Here is a 20880-nt window from a genome sequence, read left to right as displayed (position 1 = left end):
TATATATATATATATATATATGGGGCAGCTAGATAACTCAGTGGATCAAGAACCAGGCCTTGAAATGGGAGGTCCTGAGTTCTAATCTGACATTAGATATTTCCTACCTGTGTGACCCTGGGCAAGTCACTTAACCTCCATTGCCTAGTCCTTACCACTCTTCTGCCTTGGAGCCAATACCCAGTATTGATTCTAAGATAAAAGTAAGAATTAAATATATATACACATATATATGTATATATATATACACACTTTTTTATGATTCTATTTCATTGTATTTGTTTTCTTTTCTAATATTGCATATTTTGTTTGATACATTTAAAAACATTTTGAGAAGGGGTCCATAGGTTTTACCAGACTGTCCAAGGGATCCTTGAAATAGAAAAATGTTAATAACTCCTAATCTAATTGTATTATTATCTAGTCTACATCTCTTTATTTCTCCCAAGAAGATGATGTGATGCATTATCAAAAGCTTTACTGAAATACAGGCAAACTAATTCTATAGCATTCCTCTCATCTACTAGTTTAGTAACCCTGTCCAAAAAAAGGCAGTTAGGTTAGACTGTAACCTGTTGTTTTGTTTTTTGTTTTTTTTTAACCCTTACTTTCTGTCCTAGAATTGGCACTAAGTATCGGTCCCAAGGCAGATAAGCAGTAAGGGCTAGGTAACTGGGATTATGTGACTTACCCAGGGTTCTACAGCTAGGCAGTACCAAAGGCCAAAGTACTGAGGAAGAACCCAAGGTCTCCTGGTTCCAGGATGGCTCTTTATCCATTTAGCCACCTAGCTGTCCCGGCCTAACCCATTCCTTTTTTTTTTTTTAAACCCTTACCTTCCATCTTGGAGTCAATAATGTGTATTGGCTCCAAGGCAGAAAAGTGGTAAGGGTAGGCAGTGGGGGTCAAGTGGCTTGCCCAGGGTCACACAGCTGAGAAGTGGCCTAACCCATTCTTGATGAAGCCAGGCAGGGTCTTTCCAGAGCTTCACCAGTCATGATTTTAATGATCCATTCAAGGATTTTCCCAGGAATCAAATTCAAGCTTATTTGTCTTACTTGAGGATCTCTTCACCAGGGCAAAGCTAAAGGTCTTCTCCACCTCTCTCCCTTCTTCTGATCCTCCCTCCTTCCAATCTGATGCCAATTTTACATGTGTGATCATGTAAAATAGATTTCCATATTTTGTGGAAGTCATTTTGTGGAAGAGATCTCAAATGAGAAGAAGGAGGAAGAGGAGAAGGAAAAAGAGGAGGAAGAAAATAAGGGGAGGAAGAGGGGGATGAGAAGGAAAAGGGAGGAGGAAGAAGAGGAAAAGGAGAAGAGGAGGAGAAGGAGAAAAAGGAGAAAAAGGAAAAGAAGGAAGAAGAAAAAAGAAGGAAGAAGGAAATAAGAGGGAGGAGAAGGAAGGAGAAGAAAGAGGAGAAGGAGGAAGAAGAAGAAGGAGCAGGAGGAGAAAGAGGAGGAGGAGGAGGAGAAGAAGAAGGAGGAGGAGGAGGAGGAGGAGAAGAAGAAGGAAGGAGGAAGGAGGAAGGAAGAAGGAAAAAGGAAGGAAGAAGTAGAAGGAAGAGGAAGAGGAAGGAAGTAGTAGTTCTTTCTCAGAAGGCAGAGAACACTTTTCATCATGAGTCTCTGGGATTGTGTTGAATCACTGCACTGTTGAGAATAACTAGATCATTCATAGTTATTCATCAAGAAATATTGTCACTATGTACAATATTCTCTGCTTGTGCTCACTTCACTTTGCTTCAGTTCATGTAAGTCTTTTCAAATTTTTCTGACGGATTTCCTCCCCTCTATCATGAACTTGGAAGGAAGTGGTGACTTTTCTCCAAAGGTTTCTATCACTTTTACCCTAGAAAACAGTGTCCACTTTTTCCTGAGAATCAGATTTGGAATAGTATTTCTCCTTGTTGGTTCTCCTATGCTTTGAAGGATGGAATGATCATGAAAGGAAGCTGAGAAGTTATTGGATGCTCCTCTTTTATTAGGAAGAGAACTCTAGCAGATACCTGAATAATTTAAGTGCTTATCATTACTCTTTCATGTCTCTTTGAGCAACTTCAAAGATCTGATCAACAAAGTAGCACATGATAGATTGAGAAAATTGGCAATGAAGCATGCTTCTAACCTTTTGGCAAAGATGGACCTGAAGTACAGAATGAGAGACACATTTTCAGACATAGTCAATGTGTTGATTTCTTTTTACTTGGTTATACCTATTAATTTCAAAAAAGGGCTTGGAGAGGCAGCTATAGTGACACAAGAAAAGAAAGGAAACAACAAAATGTGTAAAAATATACACAAGAGGAGAAAAGGAAGTTTAGGGGGGACCTAGATTACCTTATTAAATTTAATATACATTTTAAAAGAAAGTATACATAGCAGAAGTTTCATAAACAATTATCTATTCTTTGTATATTGAAATGGTTGTGTTTGTGGATGTTTAAGTTCATAATAATTTTTTAAGTAGAAAATGAATTTGGTATGTTTTCCCATCACTAGCACAATATACTTCTGGGATATCAGACCAACAAGGCCTCCACCAGCAACACCTGAGAAAAAAAAAGAAGAAGTTATTGAGGTTCCTAAGGATGTGCCTCTTACTTTTTTACACTTAGATCTCTCTTGGAGACCTCTTCTTAAGGTTGGTATTATGGGGGAAAAATTTCTTCCACCTTAATTATATACATTCTATAAAATACTTTTTTTTTGTGGAGATGGAAGGATTCAAACCTGTGATTTATTTCATCAGTGAAGGAAGTTCACCAGCTCTAAGGCAGCCAGAGGATTCTGTGACTTGTTCAGGGCCACATAGGCAGCATGAGTCAGAAGAGGTTCCTGACTCAGGCTGGTTGACACAACACTGATTCAAATAGACAATGGAGATTTACTAAAAGTAAGACATGGAACATGTTTCAAAAGAAAATAGATGTGATCATCTAATGTATTAGCATAAAATGAAGACAAGGAAACAATTGCTTATAAAGCTGATCCTGATGTGGGGGTTTTCAACTAGCAGAAGAAAACCCTTCAGGGTATCATTAATTATTTGAGTCTGCCATGGGGAAAGGGAATAGTCTTCTCTGTGTGGCCATGGAAGACTGAGCTAAGAACAATGGGTGGAAGGAGCAAACAGACTTTTGCTCACTAGGAGAATCAATGATCCAATAAGTATAACTATCTGAAAGTGTCATGGGCTGTCTTGGGAGGTGATGAGTTCTCTCTCTCTCTCTGGAGATCTGAAAGTAAATGCTGGATGGAGTGATCATTTGTTGTGTATGTTGTAGGGGAAAATTCTTGCTCAGCTGGGCCCCATGATCTCTGAGCTACCTCCTACTTCTTAGACCCTATTTTCATAAACGAGTTGTATCAGAAAAGTCCAATTGCTAGTCATTGTGTGTTCTTCAGATCTGTATTCCCATAGAAACAATGTTATAAATGATGGGTGGGCTCTCAGGCGACAAAAACTTAAAAGTGTTATATATATGCAAAGATGGTTGTAGAAAACAATGTTGTAACACTAGTAAGCAAAATAGAAAATGATGTAATTTAATTTTTAAAAATGGATTTCTTAGTTTCCTTGGAAGTTGGTGCATGAGGGAAAGTAGCTTTAATAAGGTCAGGAGGAAACTGTGGAGATTACAAAAAAGATTTCTGGGCATTCTGAAGGGCTCAAGAATGAGTGCCTCCATGAATATTTTCCTAATGGTGAAAGGGAGCTTGTCATGGAAGGATTCAGGGAGACAGATTTTCTTAAGGTAACTGAGAAAGTTAAAGATGAAAATCTGTTTAAAATTAAATATTAAAGTTCAAATTAAAGATGATGAATCTCTATAAGGAAGACAAAGATTATCTGAAGTCAAAAGAAATGAGCTGTGATTAAGTGGCAAAAGACAAAGGGAGGGGAGCAGATATGATGTATGCGTTCCTTGATGGAAGAGGGGGAAAGGGTCGATTTTTCACCCAATGTTGGGTGAAACAATTTCTAATGCTAACCACCAGGATATCTGGGCTGCTGTCATGAGAGAAGTCAAAGAGAAAGCTAGGCAGCCTTGTTTGTGTAGCTAAGATTAGAAGATAAGCAGGAAATTGGGGGCAAATTTTATTAGTAAGTTTCTTTGAAAAAGGCTTCTTTTCTCAACTATATAGAGAAATTAAGTCAATTTTCCCCTGTTTGAAGAATATTTATTTTCCTCAATTTGCATGATTAAATACTTTTGAATATTCATTAAAATTTTTGAGTTCCAAATTCTCTCCCTCCTTTTCCTCATCTTTCTTTCTCTCTCCTCTCTCCTCTCTAAGACAGCGATTAATTTGATATACATGTGTAGTCATGCAAAACACATTTCCATATTAATCATGTTGTGAAAGAAAATACAGACCCAAAAAACCCATTAAAAATAAAGTGAAAAATAGTATGTTTCAATCTACATTCAGATTCCATCAGTTCTTTCTCTGGAGATGGTTAGCATTTTTCATTATAAGTGCTTCAGAATTGTCTTGGGACAGAAAAGGAAAGTAACAAATTTTGGAGGGGATGTGGAAATATTGGGACATTGAGACACTGTTAGTGGAGGTGTGAGACAATCTAGTCATTCCGGAGGTTAATTTGGAATTATGTACAAAGGCCTATAAAAACTGCATATTCTTTAATCCAGAAATACTACTGCTGAGTCTGTACCCCGAAGAGATCAAGGAAAAAGGAAAAGGGTCTACATGTACAAAAATGTTTATAGCAGCTCTTTTTGTAGTGGCAAAGAATTGGAAATGGAGAGGATGTCCAAATGGAGGGTACTGACTGAACAAATGGTGGTAGATGATTGAATTGGAATACTATTTTGCTATAACAAAGGACGAGGAGGAGGATTTCAGAAAAACCTGGGAAGACCTACATGAACAGATGCAAAGTGAAGCGAGCAGAACTAGGAGAATATTTACACAGTAACAGTAATATTGTATAATGATCATCTGTGAATGACTTACTATTCTCAGCAATACAATCAATGATTCAAGACAATTCTGAAGGACTTATAAAGAAAAATGCTATCTACCTCCAGAGAAAGAACCAATGGAGTCTGAATGCAGATTGAAACATGCTTTTTTAAAACTGTCTTTATTATTTTGGGGGTTTTTTGGTCTGCATTTTCTTTTGCAACATGGCTAATATAGAAATGTTTTACATAACTATACATGTATAATCTGTATCAAATTATCTGCCTTCTCAAGGAGAGAGGAAGGGAGGGAGGGGAGAGAAGGAAGAAACGGAAGAACGGGAGAGAATGTAGAACTCAATTTTTTTTAAAATGAATGTCAAAAATTTTTGTTACAAGCAATTGAGAAAAATTAAATGTAAATGTAAAAAATAATTATATTCGAGAGTAATTTAAGTAAATTTAATGGGAATTTATTTTTTTTTGTTTTTGCCTCACAAAGATATCCTTTAATAAAACTGGCACGACTTTAGACTACTGCCCAATCAAAGTCAGCTTGAGAGATGACTATCTCCACTATGCTCCTAAAGGTAACAGCCCATCCTCTCTATAAAGGTTCTTTTTTAAAAATAGAATTTATTCCCAAGTATCTCATCTCTTCCCTCCCCAAACCACAAAAGGAGGCATCACTTGAAAAAACCATATGTAATATATATAAATTATGTCTTTCATGTTTCTGTTTATTAGTTCTTTCTCTGGAGATAGACATTCACAAGTCATTCTTCAAATATTAATTTTGTAGTTGCATGTAATGTTCTCTTTGTTCTATTTGTTTCACTCTTTATTATTTTGTGTAGATCTTTCCAAGTTTTTTTTAATAACCTGCTCATCATTTCTTTCTGCACAGTAAAAAGTTCTTAAATGGATACTTTTAGTGTTACCATTATCTAAGCAAACTGTTATTGTTCACAAACTTCACCTAAATAAATACTAGTCTAACTAGAAGAAAACCAAAGCTGAAATCATAAAAATGGAGCTTTCATAAGTAGGGGCCACCACGGTAGAAAAGTCTACATAAAAAGTTGGGACTGACAGTTTCTAAAAGAAAAACAAGTTCACAAAAACAGTTTCTAAAAAAAAAATGAAATGACATTTCAGTTTTAGTCTGATCAGATTTTTTATTTTTCTATTGGTGGTTTTATTGGACAAACTGTGAAAAGAGACTAAGTTCAATTCTCATGTTCCTCAAAGGGTGAGAAGATAACAGACAGAAAAACAATGACTGATGCTGTCAATTTTTTTTGTACTCAGAGATCCTAAGCTTTTTTTTTTTTTTTTTTTTTTAAACTCTTACCTTCTGTCTTAGAATAGATCAGTTTCAAGGCAGAAGAGTGGTAAAGGCTAAGCAACTAGAGTTAAGTGACTTGCCCAGGGTCACACACCTAGGAAATGTCTGAGAACAGATTTGAAGGTCCCAGGTTTAAAAAACTTAAATATGTAAAATAATATCATGTAACCATTGAGAGGAAGTATGGCACAATGAATAGTGAACCAGACTTTAGGTAAGGAAAAGTTGGGTTCAAATTCTACCCCTGACACACACTAGCTATGTTATTTAATTGCATATTATTTAATTACTCCGAGCCGCTGGCAACTTAAATTATACATGCTTTCCAAACTGTATTGATGTAGGGAATTCTCTCCATACTGATGTGTGTCAGATCTGACATAGGAACTAGCACATAGTTGGAGCCTAATAAATGCTTATTGACTGATTGACTAGTGGTGTTATTTGTCCTAAAGATAAATTGTTACTTTGGGTTGGATCAGCTTTATTAAGTATACTACAAAATACTAATTATTTTAGTGAGGAAGGCAGGAAACAGTTCTCTTAGAAAAATGGAAATGTGTTTTTTGTGATAAAACACGTATAATCCAGATCGAATTACTTGCCAGTTCTGGGAGGGGGGGAGGGAAGGAAGGAGGGAGACCATTTGGACCACACAATTATTTCAGAAAACTTGTGTGGAAATTTGTTATTACATGTAACAGGTAAAAATAAAATATCAATAAAAAATAACTGCCCTGATTTGTGCTTGATGAGGAATAAGGTCATTTGAAGAGCCTTGTCTTGTGACCACTCTTTTTAACCATAAAAATGTGTTTCTTCTATCCAACTTTTTGAAAGATCCGCAGACACTCCAGCTGAAAGCCCAGCTTGCAGGACCAGACCCCTTCCATAACTTAGAATACGGATTAAGCCTAACTCTCAGACCAATAGAGGATTATGACACAAAGTTCTTTATTGGCACAGGGGTAAGTTGAAATTTAATCCTGTTAGAAGAAGAGTTACACAAACTATATTTTGTTTTTTTGGCAAAGGAAGTTGCCATTTTCATACTTATTAAGTTTTTATTCTTTAAACCCTTACTTTCTGTCTTAGTATCAATTCTAAGGCAGAAGAGCAGTAAGGACTAGGCAAACAGGGTTAAGTGACTTTCCCAAGGTCACGCAGCTAGGAAATATCAGTGACCAGATTTGAATTCAGGACCTCCCATCTCCAGGCCTGGCACCCTATCCACTGTGCTATCTAGCTGCCCCATCTATAAACTTTTAATATTCTAATTCTTTAGAAGCTGTTTTTCTGTTTTTCTGATTTATCAAGATGAATATTCCACATGATTTTTTAAAAACACATTGTATTATTCTCCCTAATCTAAGAGTTTTTTGGAACATTAAAAAAAAAGACCACAAAGTGTGCCATTTATGGCTAAAACCATCTCTTGGCCAATCATCAAGTGCCATATTTATAAAGCACCTACCACAGGTATAGCACTGAGCTAGCTACTGAAGCAAATCTATGGCACAATCCTTGTCCTCAGAGCGCTGAACCAACCCAGGAGAGCAGACATAATAAATGTAGGAAACATTCACTAATAATAATAACTAGAACCAACTCAACTCATTTACCTTTGTGGCAATTAGCAGATGCTAGTTAAAACCCAAAGCAAAAAGAAACTCTCCTAAGTAGGACTCTCACAGCCTTTATTTGGTTCATTTAATTTAAAATTCTAATATCAATTCTTTGGCACTTTATATAAGCAATCTCATTGGATTCTCTCAACAACCCTTCGAGATAAGGGCTATCTTTAATCCTTATTTTACTGATGAGGAAACTAAGGATGATAAGAATTTAAGCTGCCCAGTGGCTGAAGGTGAATTTGAATTCACCTTCCTAATTCTGGGACTAACAGGCTGTCCACTTGGCCATCTAACTGCCTCAGTTACCTACCCCTTTCTCCTCTAGCTGTTTATGCGGAGGGTCTCTGATATCTCCTTAAAATTTTCTGGGTCCTCAATATTTAAAAAGCTTTAACTTCTGTCCTAAAAATTTTTTTAATTATTATTTTGGATAATAATATAGAAATATATTATATATNTCTTCCCTCCCCAAACCACAAAAGGAGGCATCACTTGAAAAAACCATATGTAATATATATAAATTATGTCTTTCATGTTTCTGTTTATTAGTTCTTTCTCTGGAGATAGACATTCACAAGTCATTCTTCAAATATTAATTTTGTAGTTGCATGTAATGTTCTCTTTGTTCTATTTGTTTCACTCTTTATTATTTTGTGTAGATCTTTCCAAGTTTTTTTTAATAACCTGCTCATCATTTCTTTCTGCACAGTAAAAAGTTCTTAAATGGATACTTTTAGTGTTACCATTATCTAAGCAAACTGTTATTGTTCACAAACTTCACCTAAATAAATACTAGTCTAACTAGAAGAAAACCAAAGCTGAAATCATAAAAATGGAGCTTTCATAAGTAGGGGCCACCACGGTAGAAAAGTCTACATAAAAAGTTGGGACTGACAGTTTCTAAAAGAAAAACAAGTTCACAAAAACAGTTTCTAAAAAAAAAATGAAATGACATTTCAGTTTTAGTCTGATCAGATTTTTTATTTTTCTATTGGTGGTTTTATTGGACAAACTGTGAAAAGAGACTAAGTTCAATTCTCATGTTCCTCAAAGGGTGAGAAGATAACAGACAGAAAAACAATGACTGATGCTGTCAATTTTTTTTGTACTCAGAGATCCTAAGCTTTTTTTTTTTTTTTTTTTTTTTTAAACTCTTACCTTCTGTCTTAGAATAGATCAGTTTCAAGGCAGAAGAGTGGTAAAGGCTAAGCAACTAGAGTTAAGTGACTTGCCCAGGGTCACACACCTAGGAAATGTCTGAGAACAGATTTGAAGGTCCCAGGTTTAAAAAACTTAAATATGTAAAATAATATCATGTAACCATTGAGAGGAAGTATGGCACAATGAATAGTGAACCAGACTTTAGGTAAGGAAAAGTTGGGTTCAAATTCTACCCCTGACACACACTAGCTATGTTATTTAATTGCATATTATTTAATTACTCCGAGCCGCTGGCAACTTAAATTATACATGCTTTCCAAACTGTATTGATGTAGGGAATTCTCTCCATACTGATGTGTGTCAGATCTGACATAGGAACTAGCACATAGTTGGAGCCTAATAAATGCTTATTGACTGATTGACTAGTGGTGTTATTTGTCCTAAAGATAAATTGTTACTTTGGGTTGGATCAGCTTTATTAAGTATACTACAAAATACTAATTATTTTAGTGAGGAAGGCAGGAAACAGTTCTCTTAGAAAAATGGAAATGTGTTTTTTGTGATAAAACACGTATAATCCAGATCGAATTACTTGCCAGTTCTGGGAGGGGGGGAGGGAAGGAAGGAGGGAGACCATTTGGACCACACAATTATTTCAGAAAACTTGTGTGGAAATTTGTTATTACATGTAACAGGTAAAAATAAAATATCAATAAAAAATAACTGCCCTGATTTGTGCTTGATGAGGAATAAGGTCATTTGAAGAGCCTTGTCTTGTGACCACTCTTTTTAACCATAAAAATGCGTTTCTTCTATCCAACTTTTTGAAAGATCCGCAGACACTCCAGCTGAAAGCCCAGCTTGCAGGACCAGACCCCTTCCATAACTTAGAATACGGATTAAGCCTAACTCTCAGACCAATAGAGGATTATGACACAAAGTTCTTTATTGGCACAGGGGTAAGTTGAAATTTAATCCTGTTAGAAGAAGAGTTACACAAACTATATTTTGTTTTTTTGGCAAAGGAAGTTGCCATTTTCATACTTATTAAGTTTTTATTCTTTAAACCCTTACTTTCTGTCTTAGTATCAATTCTAAGGCAGAAGAGCAGTAAGGACTAGGCAAACAGGGTTAAGTGACTTTCCCAAGGTCACGCAGCTAGGAAATATCAGTGACCAGATTTGAATTCAGGACCTCCCATCTCCAGGCCTGGCACCCTATCCACTGTGCTATCTAGCTGCCCCATCTATAAACTTTTAATATTCTAATTCTTTAGAAGCTGTTTTTCTGTTTTTCTGATTTATCAAGATGAATATTCCACATGATTTTTTAAAAACACATTGTATTATTCTCCCTAATCTAAGAGTTTTTTGGAACATTAAAAAAAAAGACCACAAAGTGTGCCATTTATGGCTAAAACCATCTCTTGGCCAATCATCAAGTGCCATATTTATAAAGCACCTACCACAGGTATAGCACTGAGCTAGCTACTGAAGCAAATCTATGGCACAATCCTTGTCCTCAGAGCGCTGAACCAACCCAGGAGAGCAGACATAATAAATGTAGGAAACATTCACTAATAATAATAACTAGAACCAACTCAACTCATTTACCTTTGTGGCAATTAGCAGATGCTAGTTAAAACCCAAAGCAAAAAGAAACTCTCCCAAGTAGGACTCTCACAGCCTTTATTTGGTTCATTTAATTTAAAATTCTAATATCAATTCTTTGGCACTTTATATAAGCAATCTCATTGGATTCTCTCAACAACCCTTCGAGATAAGGGCTATCTTTAATCCTTATTTTACTGATGAGGAAACTAAGGTTGATAAGAATTTAAGCTGCCCAGTGGCTGAAGGTGAATTTGAATTCACCTTCCTAATTCTGGGACTAACAGGCTGTCCACTTGGCCATCTAACTGCCTCAGTTACCTACCCCTTTCTCCTCTAGCTGTTTATGCGGAGGGTCTCTGATATCTCCTTAAAATTTTCTGGGTCCTCAATATTTAAAAAGCTTTAACTTCTGTCCTAAAAATTTTTTTAATTATTATTTTGGATAATAATATAGAAATATATTATATATAATATAAATATATGATATAGAAATATAGATATAATATAGATATATGATATAGAAATATAGATATATAATACAGATATATGATTCAGAAATATAGATACATATAATATAGATATATGATATAGAAATATAGATACATATAATATAGATATATGATATAGAAATATAGATATATGATATAGAAATATAGATATATAATATAGAAATATATATGATATATAATATATAATATGGAAATATATATATATATAAAATATAGAAATGTCCCCATTTCTAAAAACTACAGAGAAACTTATTTGGTATTAATTGATATAAACTGAAAAATTCATCCAGATACTAAAATATCTACAGAATTAAAAATGTTGATTTTGGAGCTTATCTCTAATCCAGTCTCTTCGCTAACAGCGAAGACACTCAGAGATGTTAAGTGTCAGGTCGCTAGTTAATAGTAGAAGCATGTCTAGAATACAGGCATCCCTTCCACATCTCCATAGTTTTGATATATTATGAGTTGGCATAAGAAATTAAAGGGGAATTTTGGGGGGAAATTTGTGGAAGCCATAGATAAAAGGACAAGAGATGATACAAGTTTAGAAACCCAGAAATGCATAAAATAAAATATATGTATGGTATTTTAAAATATCAATAGACTTTATCTTTTAATACCATAAATAAAAACAATTTCTTTTTTAAAGTTAAAATAAGACAAAAGTTAGTTTACAAATCAAATGTGAAAGCCAAAAAAAAATTTTACGTGGATTTTCCAGATCAAGGGGAAGTTATGCCTCTGCTCCACGAAGTGGGGAAGAAGGGACACCAATACTAAGAACTGATGTTAATAATGTGCTCTATGGTTGGTGCATACAATTTTTTGTATACCTTATATTATGGGGCCATTGCTACAGCCTAATGAGGGCATTCCTAGAGCTAATGGAACCATACATTCAAAGCTAAAAGAGACCTTAGCCATCACTGAATCACAAAACCACTTTCTTCCCACCTTGAGATTTGAACCTGGTATCTCCTGACCTCAAGTTCTTTCTATCAGAACATGAAACTAACCCCAGCTAGCTTAACTCCCAGTCCATTTATCATTCTCTTGCCTTTGTCTAATCAAAGCAGAAATATATGGAAGTTTTAAAACATCCATATTTCCCATTTTTATTTGGAAAATTTGCTGTTGTTTGCTAACCAGAATATCTGTCTGATAAAAATGGAGTAAAGAACTGGGGCAATTATCTGGATATGGATCAAAAGAGAAAAAAAACAACCTGCCCATTTTCCTAAATTATATAAAAATCCAAGTACACATTTGGGAGGTTGCTTAATTTTTTAATGCATTACCTGGATAATGGATATATATATATACATATATAATATACACACACGTATATATATACACGTATATATGTATATCTCCACATATATGTGAAAACTTGTTGAATTAAAAATTCAGTTTAATCAACCATTGAAAGAAGGTCTAAGTTATTAAATGATGTCTGATTGTTTTTCCAACTGTATTAATTAGCTTTTCATTAAATTCACGGCGGGGCGGTGGTATTATGACAAATGCCATTGTTGTCAGAGAGCATTACTTTTATCTTTTCATTATGCTGTCGTTATACTCATGAGATTTATTGAACATTTTAGGATGGGGAAGTGATATACTCGGATTGGAAGCTGGAAAGAGATCATGATTCTGGAAAATTAATAAGTAAGTTGCCACAGCGGTTGCCCGCTTCATAAAACTGCCCAATTTGTTTCATTCCTCTAAAAGAGGAATCGAGAAACTCGGGTTACCTCTGAGGAGGTCTTGCTAACTGGAATGAGTTATGTCTGTCTAACGTGGAAATGATGGGCAGATCTTGTCAGTTTGTAAAAAAAAAAAAAAAAAGAATTATTAGCAGTGAAAAAAACATCCGATTGGATAGACTGGAGGAGTGGATAGAAAACGTCTGTCCCGGGGCTCCAGTTCTCCACTAAAGTCCTAGGTTGAAAGCTTCCTCCCGATGAGGAGAGTCTGGCTTTCCATGCTAGCAAACTCAGATTCCAGCATCATAGTCGGAAGATTTCCATCATGCTGGAGAGGTTTCAATATGGCCCCGTGATCCTGGCCTACCTAAGCGCATCACCAAATTGGCAGTGGGGTGATTGATGAATTTGGCAACCACAACTCTCAATGGTCATCCACTGAGTTTAATAATGAGTTGCCCTTTGTATGGGTGGAATCTGTGCCTGGCCCTGCATTATTTAACGTGTATGTCAGTGATTTGGATAAAGGCACAGATGGCACGCTCATCACCCAGCTGATGGCTACCATATGCAATGACAAAACCAAAATACAAAAGTATCTTTTCTTCTTTTTTTTAATATAGAATCCAAAAAGTTCAAAAGGCAGGTTCATTGGGTCAAATCTAATAAGTAGAAATCTTTGAGGGATAAATGTCAACCTTCTTCCCTGGGTTCAAAAAATCATCTTCACCAAAACAAGATGAGGGGTGCCAATGAGGGTGGCTGGAGCAGAGTTTGTCTGAAAAAAGTTCCAGGTATTTTAGTTGATATGAGTCAGTATTTGATGTAGCAGCCAAGAGTTAAAGCAGTCTTGTTTGGGTTGCATTCAGAGAAGTCTAGTGTCCGAGACTAGGGAGGGCCTAGTCCCTCTGGTAAAACTGCATCTGTGTTGCTGTGTTCTATTCTCAGTGCCAAGTTTTAGGAAGAACTTTGGCAAGCTGGGACTTGTATAGAACTGGGCAAAGTAGCCAGGAAATGGTAAAGGTCTTGGAAACCACATAATAAGAAGGATCATTTGGAAAAAAAGTCAGGATGGGGTAGCTAAGTGGCACAGTGGATAGAGCACCAGGCTTGGAGGCAGGAGGACCTGGGTTCAAATCTGAACTCAAACACTTCTTAGCTGTGTGACCTTGGGCAAGTCAACGCTGTTTGCCTAGCCCTTGCCTTTCTGTCTAGAGATGTTACTAAGAGAGAAAGTAAGGGTTAAAAAACAAAAGAAAGAAGAGGGGATGATTTGCCTGTACGAGATATTTGGAATGGAGATCATAATAATAAGCTTGTATTCATAAAGCACTTTAAGGTTTGCAAAGTGCTTTACAAATATTGTTTTATTATTTTACCTGATTTTTAATTATTTCAATGACAGCGACAAAGACACAGTCCTGGTAGGTTAAAGCTGTGAGTTCTGAATCATTGCACTAGGACTCTTCCATTGATGTGCAAATGCAGCCTTAATTTTCTGATGCAAATGAAAAACAGGAATAGCCTTCTTTAGGAACTTGTCTCCCAGGACCCCGATGACTAACAAGAGTTTATTAAGAAGCCACCACACATGCAGCACACCATGCGAAGAAGCCCTTGAGAGCTGGGGATGCAGGGGTTAATTAAATTAAATTCTTGGCTTCGTAGAACACTGTTGAGGGAGCTGGTTTATGAATTTTATAAGAAAATCAATTTAGTTTGGGTTCACAAAGGAAGCTTGTGCGCTTCACAGTTTGTCTCTTGCCATCATTAATTCATTCCATAAACGCTGAAGTGCCCCACTTGAACTCAGGGCTTCTTTACTCCAAGTCTAGCACTCTGTCATCTGTGCCCTTAGCTGCCCACAGGGAGAGGAATGGGACCTATGATTTCATTAGTACAGGGAGTTCTTCCAGGTGGGGAAGCCCCTTCTACCCATGCAGATCAGAAACTTCTCTGGAACTGAGAATCCTAGATAGTATATCAGAAGCAGAACTTGAACTTGGTTCTCCCTGGCCAGCTCCTCATCCACTACACATCATGCTGCTTCTCTTCTTAAAAATATAAAGATCAGAGGGCAGTTAGGTGGCTCAATGGATGGATCACCAGGCCGAGAGTTGAGATGTACCGAGTTCAAATCTGGTCTCGGGACACTTCTTAGCTGTGAGATCCCCAAGCAAGTTACCTCCATTTACCCAGCCCTTGTCCTTCTGTCTTAGAGTTGTAAGTAGGGCATAAAGCAAAGGTTTAAAAATACATAAGGAGCAGAATAACATTAGGCCCACTGGGTCATGGCCACAGCCCTGGGTAGATAAGTGGAGTGCAGAAGCTGAGAGTAATTAAAGTTTGCACCTCATTGAGCGCGGGGACTGGAGGCTGCTCCCACCAGAGCCCACAGCTTAGCCCTTTCCATGCCTTTATGAGTTCAGTATTTCATGGAGGAGAGAACACTCTCCACTAATGCAGAACCTCCTCCCTGATCCCATCTCACTTACGTGTTAAAGAGAAAAGTATGATAATTTCCCTTTTAAATATCTAAATTGACAAAGTAGTTCTCTAGATACCTTGGGCACGATCAGTTAAAAAACAAAAGAAAGTTTATATCTATCTATGTAGCTATCTGTCTGTCTGTCCATCTGTCTGTCTGTCTGTGTATCTGTCTGTCTCTGTCTGTCCATCTGTCTGCCTGTATAACTGTTGATCGATCTATCTCTATTTATCTATCTACCTGTCTGTCTGTCTTTATCTGTTAATCTATCCATCTATCTATCTATCTCTGTTTCTATCTATCCCTGTCTGTCTGTCTGCCTGTCTGTCTGTCTGTATCTATCTATCTATCTATCTATCTATCTATCTATCTATCTATCTATCTATCTATCTATCTATCTATCTATCTGCTTGTCTTGTCTCTCTATCTGCCCATCTATCTACCTACTTACCTATCTATCATCTATCTGTCTCTCTGTCTGTCTCTACAGCAACTATTGCTATGCCTACTGCTACTATTAGCTACTGCTGTTACAACTACTACTACTACTGCTGCTACTACTTGCTGCTATTGCTAGTATTACTATTACTACCACCACCACTAGTACTATTAGTTCCCACTACTACTACCACTATTACTGCTACTGCTACTATTGCTCCTATTCCTACTACTACTAGCTGCCATTTATATGGTGTTTATTATGTGCCATGCATAATATGCTAAGGGCTTTACCATTATTATTTCATTTGATTTTCACAAGCCTGGGAGGTAAGGTGCTATTATTATTCCCATTTTACAGATAAGAAAACTGAGGCAAATGGTTTAAGTGACTTGCTCCGGATTACACAGCTAGTAAGTGTGTGATTCTGGATCTGAACTCTGGTCTACCTGACCCCTTGAGAATAGAGACTTTTTCTTTGAAAAATGAGTTTAAAGAGTCTACCACCCCCCACCCCCAGTTGATACCAACTGAATTACATGTGATGATGAGGGTTGATCTGGTGGCTTAAGTGATAAACAGACATTTAAATTGTGTAAGGACCGAATTTATAGAACCTGCTGCAACTTCACCAAAGTACGGGAGTTTGCCATGGCAGAGAGGCTGTTTGGAAATGGGGAACAACTCTTTTGGAGCTAAACTAATGAAGCACCCACAGTATCATGTAACTGGCCAGCTGGCTCTCCTACCAGGCAGCCCTCCGTGCCGGACTCTCAGGGGACCAGGTTCATTCCCAGAGAGGACAAACTGCCAGCAGAGGAGAGTCGGGGTCTTTTTGCGCTCTGTGGCTTACTAGACCCCATCTCCCCGATCCCCCTTTCCCCCCCGACTCCCCATCATGGGCTGAGAGTTAGGGCTTGAATTCAAATCTGGCCTAGGAGACCCTGGGCAACTCACTTCTCCTCTATGTACCTCAGTTTCCCCAAATATAAAATGAGAGCTTCTATTATGGTCGGCTTCTTGTGAGAGTCTAATGCAATAGTATTTGTAGCAAGCACTCAGCAGAACAAAGAACAGAGCAGCAGGTGCATAATAAATATTTCTCTCCTCTCTTTAGCTTCTAAAACAGGAAGCCTTTATTACGCTTCTGCTCCGTGATGGGCATTGTGCTAGGGACACCGGGTCCCGGCCCTCGAGAGGCAAGCTCACCTTTGGGCCAAACTGCGCAGGTGACGCGCAGAGGAGAGGGGTTCCCTACGGCTCCAGGGGGCTCCGCCTCGAACTCGGGGACAGCCCTTCGCGGCTTTATCCTTAAGATTCCTGAAAACTACGAAGGTCCATCTTTTCTTAGAAGATCAGGAAGTCTAGATTCTGAGCTGGGGGTGGGGAGCTTGGGGGGGAGCGGGGAAGGGGAAGAAGGAGCACGAAGCGAGACTTAGAGCACATCTATTCCCACTCCTTTATTTTACAAATGAGGAAACTGAGGGAAAAGAACTTGCTCCAGGTCACACAGCGACCTGGCAGAGGCAGGATTTGAACAGAGGTTCAGGGACCTATAAATTCCTTTTTCTCATCCTGTCCCCTGCTGGGCTTAAAAGTGCCGTCCCCCACCCCTTACACCCCCTACACACGTTCTCCGCAAGATACAACTTTCTGTAAACTCAGTCGCTCCAGTTCCTTTCTGGAAGGTGAGCTGATGCCTCAGTTCCACTAGAGGGCCTCTGGATTAGCCTATTCTCTCGCTGCAGACCCAGTTCTGGGGGCTCCTGAGAGAGAGTAGCATTTTGACTGTCAGGACATAGGCTTTTTTGAAGATTCTGGGAAGCTCCCCGTGATCTTTTTTTTTTTTTTTTTTTTTTTTTTAACCCTTACCTTCTGTCTTAGAATCAATACTGGATATTGGTTCTAAGGCAGAAGATGGGTAAGGGCTAGGCAATGGGTTTAAGTTAAGTGACTTGCTCAGGGTCACACAGCTAGGAAGTGTCTGAGGTCACATTTGAACCCTGGACCTCCTGTCTCTGGACCTGACTCTCAATCCACTGAGGCCACCCAGCTGCCCCCTCCTGGTAATCTTTGAGCTGCTGATGAGACCCATGTGGGATCCTAGATGGTCCAGTGGAGAAGGGGCTAGCTTGGAGGCAAGAAGCCCCAAGTCTGAATCCTGCCCACATGAGCCACTTTTGGCAGGGCAGCCTGTCCCAAACAAGGAACAAAGCAGGCATTCACAAAGCTCCCACTGCAGCCACTAGGCTCAGTAAGACCATCAGGGCAGGGGGCAGGGGCCGGGGTCCTTAATCACAGTCAGCTTTTGGCCCATGGGATAGAGCATGAGCCCAGAATCAGAAAGACTTGAATTCAAATCTGGTCTGTGTTACCTTGGGTAACTCATTTCACCTCTGTTTGCCTCAGTTTTCTCAAGTATAAAATGGGGATAATAGCACTTATGTTGCAGGATTATGATGAAGGCCAAATGAAATATTCATAAAACGCACTTAGCCTGGTACATAGTAAGCACTTCATAAATGATCACTTCCTTCCCTTCCTCTTCTCTCAGGATTACAGTTTCCTGTGGTCAGGGAAGGAACCATAGAGCAGAAAAGCCAAACAGAGGCGTGAAAGTCTAGTTAATTCCATAAACTCTTACATAGCTGGGAATACAAGGTAGGCAGAGAAGATATTCAGAGAGAAAGAGAGACAGAGATGAAGAGAGAGATAGACAGACAGAGAGGGAGAGAGACTGAGACAGACAGACAGATATGGGGCAGTGGACGGGGGGAGTGAGAAGGATAGAGAGAGAGAGAGAGAGAGAGAGAGAGAGAGAGACAGAGAGACAGAGACAGAGACAGACAGACAGACAGACAGACAGAGACAGACAGAGACAGAGACAGAGAGAGATGGTTAACCCCAGCCCTCTTTGGTTGATGCAAAATTTAGTTTATTGGAAACATCTGAGTAACAAAACAGTAGATTTCATAATAGTGTCTACAGACAGATACCTGGAAGCCAAATTTGGGAAAGAACCAATCTTCCTCTTTGTAGCTTATAAAAACAAGGTCTCTCCTCAAATCTCTCCCTTCTCTACCACAGCTCCCTTTGCTCCCTGATTGCTCCATCTCAGATCCTCTCCTTTTACAATTCTGAGATAGCTTCTCCTTTTTTACCCAAAATGCTTAACCAGGGATGTGCTGGAACCAGCTTAAACCAGCTTGTAAAAAATACAGTGTTAAATTTTCAAGAGTCAAAAATTAGGGCTTGATTTATTATTTTGTTGACTACCTAGAGTTAAGAACACGATGGAGAACATTTTAATAAGGCAGATTAAGCTTAAAATTGTGTTATTTAGACAGATCCCAGGAGGTGTACAGGTCCTGTTCACCCATATAATTATACTGGGCTAAATATCACTCAATAAAGCAGACATGACTTTCCGAGAACTGTAGGGGAAAGAGTGTTATTTAAAGAGGGCTTATAAGCACATGGATTTTTTTAGAAAAAATTCTAGTTCAATCCAAAGATGAAAAACTACTGAAAATCATTTCCATAAGTTGAGAATAAAAAATGTAAACATCAAGCTTACTGACACAGGCACATAAATATTCCTTTGAATAAGATGGAATTAGATTATAAATCAATAATCCTTCTAGGACTTCCCTAGATTTATTAGACACAAGGACACATGGTCTACCAGTTCTAAACCAAGTAACAACAATGATAATAGTAACAGCATTTATATAGTTTTTAAGTTTTGCAAAGCTTTTTATAGATGCTTCGTTTTCACCTCACTATATCTCTGAGATATAGGTGATATTATCATCCCCATTTTATAGATGAGGAAATTAAGGCAGACAGGAGTTAAATGATTTGTCCAGGAAGTCACTTCCAGTTAGGAAATACCTAGGGCCAGATTTGAACTCAGATTTTCATGACTCCAAGTCCAACACTCTAGCAACTATAAGAAGGGAAGAGGAGAAAGTCTTGTTGACAGCCTGCTTCTGGCTTCCAGAAAGGACAAAGCTAGAGAGCAATGACCTGGCTGGGGAACAAGCCATAGAACTTGAAGTTAAAGAGTAGGGAGGTATAATTATGCCCCTTCCCATTTCTAAATAAACAGAAGGTAACAAGATGTCGCTGTAGAATTCTAACCCAAGAACCTTTGGATAAGCAGCAAATGATCAACTTTAGTACAATGTGAGCTAGACTTGTCCAGAGAAAAGGAAGATCAGTTTGGGGTACAGGAAATGGGAGCTGTGAAGTCCTTAGTGGTAAATGGAATTGGGAGGAAAGGGAGCAACAAAGTAGACTAGGGTAGGTTGTGTTTTTAAGTCGTCAAGGAATAAGGACCTTAACCAATTGGTATTTTGATGATTTATCAAGTTCTGTTTGGCTCAGTATTCCTCCCAGAAAAGGCAGCATGATCACTTAAAATTTATTTGTTTGTTTTCAGAAGTGGTCAGGGACCATTTAATTCTCAATATTTCTCAAATAAAAGATCAGGCACCATCCCCACCAGGGGTAATGAATTCATGTCTTCTGGTGTTTCTTCAAATTTTAGGTTAATCCAGATTTGGGCTTAACTAATGGTTTTGAAAAGCCTGTTCATGCTCTCCTACCTCTGGGGCACATCTGCCATACTCCTTTAACCTGGTAAATAACATGCCCACTTTAAAGTTATAATTAGCTGGGCCTTCCAAAAAGCACATCCCGACTGCTATAGAGAATCGAGCTTTGCTGAGAACTTAGTCGTCTTTTGTCTGCCTTGTGACTACCTGATGTTACTCAAGCCAAGATCATTTAATGCTCAGCTACAAGGACAATTTTTACTTAAACTTTTGTCTTTCATTAGCATCTTCCCAGCAGCTTATACGTTTTTCCTTAGTCATTTTATTTATAAAAAAATATTTAATAAGTATTTTCTGGTGTGCATGTTGAACGTGACACCTTGCTTATGCAGCCATGCCAGTAGTTCCAGGGAACAAGGCTAGATGACCTGTTGAGATTATTCTCACCTTAGTGCCTTTGACCTAGTTTGTTATCTTTGAAATTGTT

General features: G+C 38.0%; 1 protein-coding gene across 1 annotated transcript in view; it reads left to right on the top strand.

Moving 5' to 3' along the window:
* The window catches only part of DNAI3 (dynein axonemal intermediate chain 3), a 69201-nt gene that overhangs the window by 6861 nt on the left and 41460 nt on the right, over positions 1 to 20880 (top strand). Inside the window, exons 3-6 of the mRNA XM_044674843.1 lie at positions 2505 to 2646; positions 5436 to 5523; positions 7122 to 7249; positions 12806 to 12869. Of these exons, the coding sequence (XP_044530778.1) occupies positions 2505 to 2646; positions 5436 to 5523; positions 7122 to 7249; positions 12806 to 12869 (422 nt within the window). The remainder of the gene's footprint in view (positions 1 to 2504; positions 2647 to 5435; positions 5524 to 7121; positions 7250 to 12805; positions 12870 to 20880) is intronic.

The sequence above is a fragment of the Gracilinanus agilis genome, chromosome 4, assembly GCF_016433145.1.
Source record: "Gracilinanus agilis isolate LMUSP501 chromosome 4, AgileGrace, whole genome shotgun sequence".
Classification (NCBI taxonomy): Eukaryota; Metazoa; Chordata; class Mammalia; order Didelphimorphia; family Didelphidae; genus Gracilinanus; species Gracilinanus agilis.
This window is presented reverse-complemented; position numbering and strand designations above follow the sequence as displayed.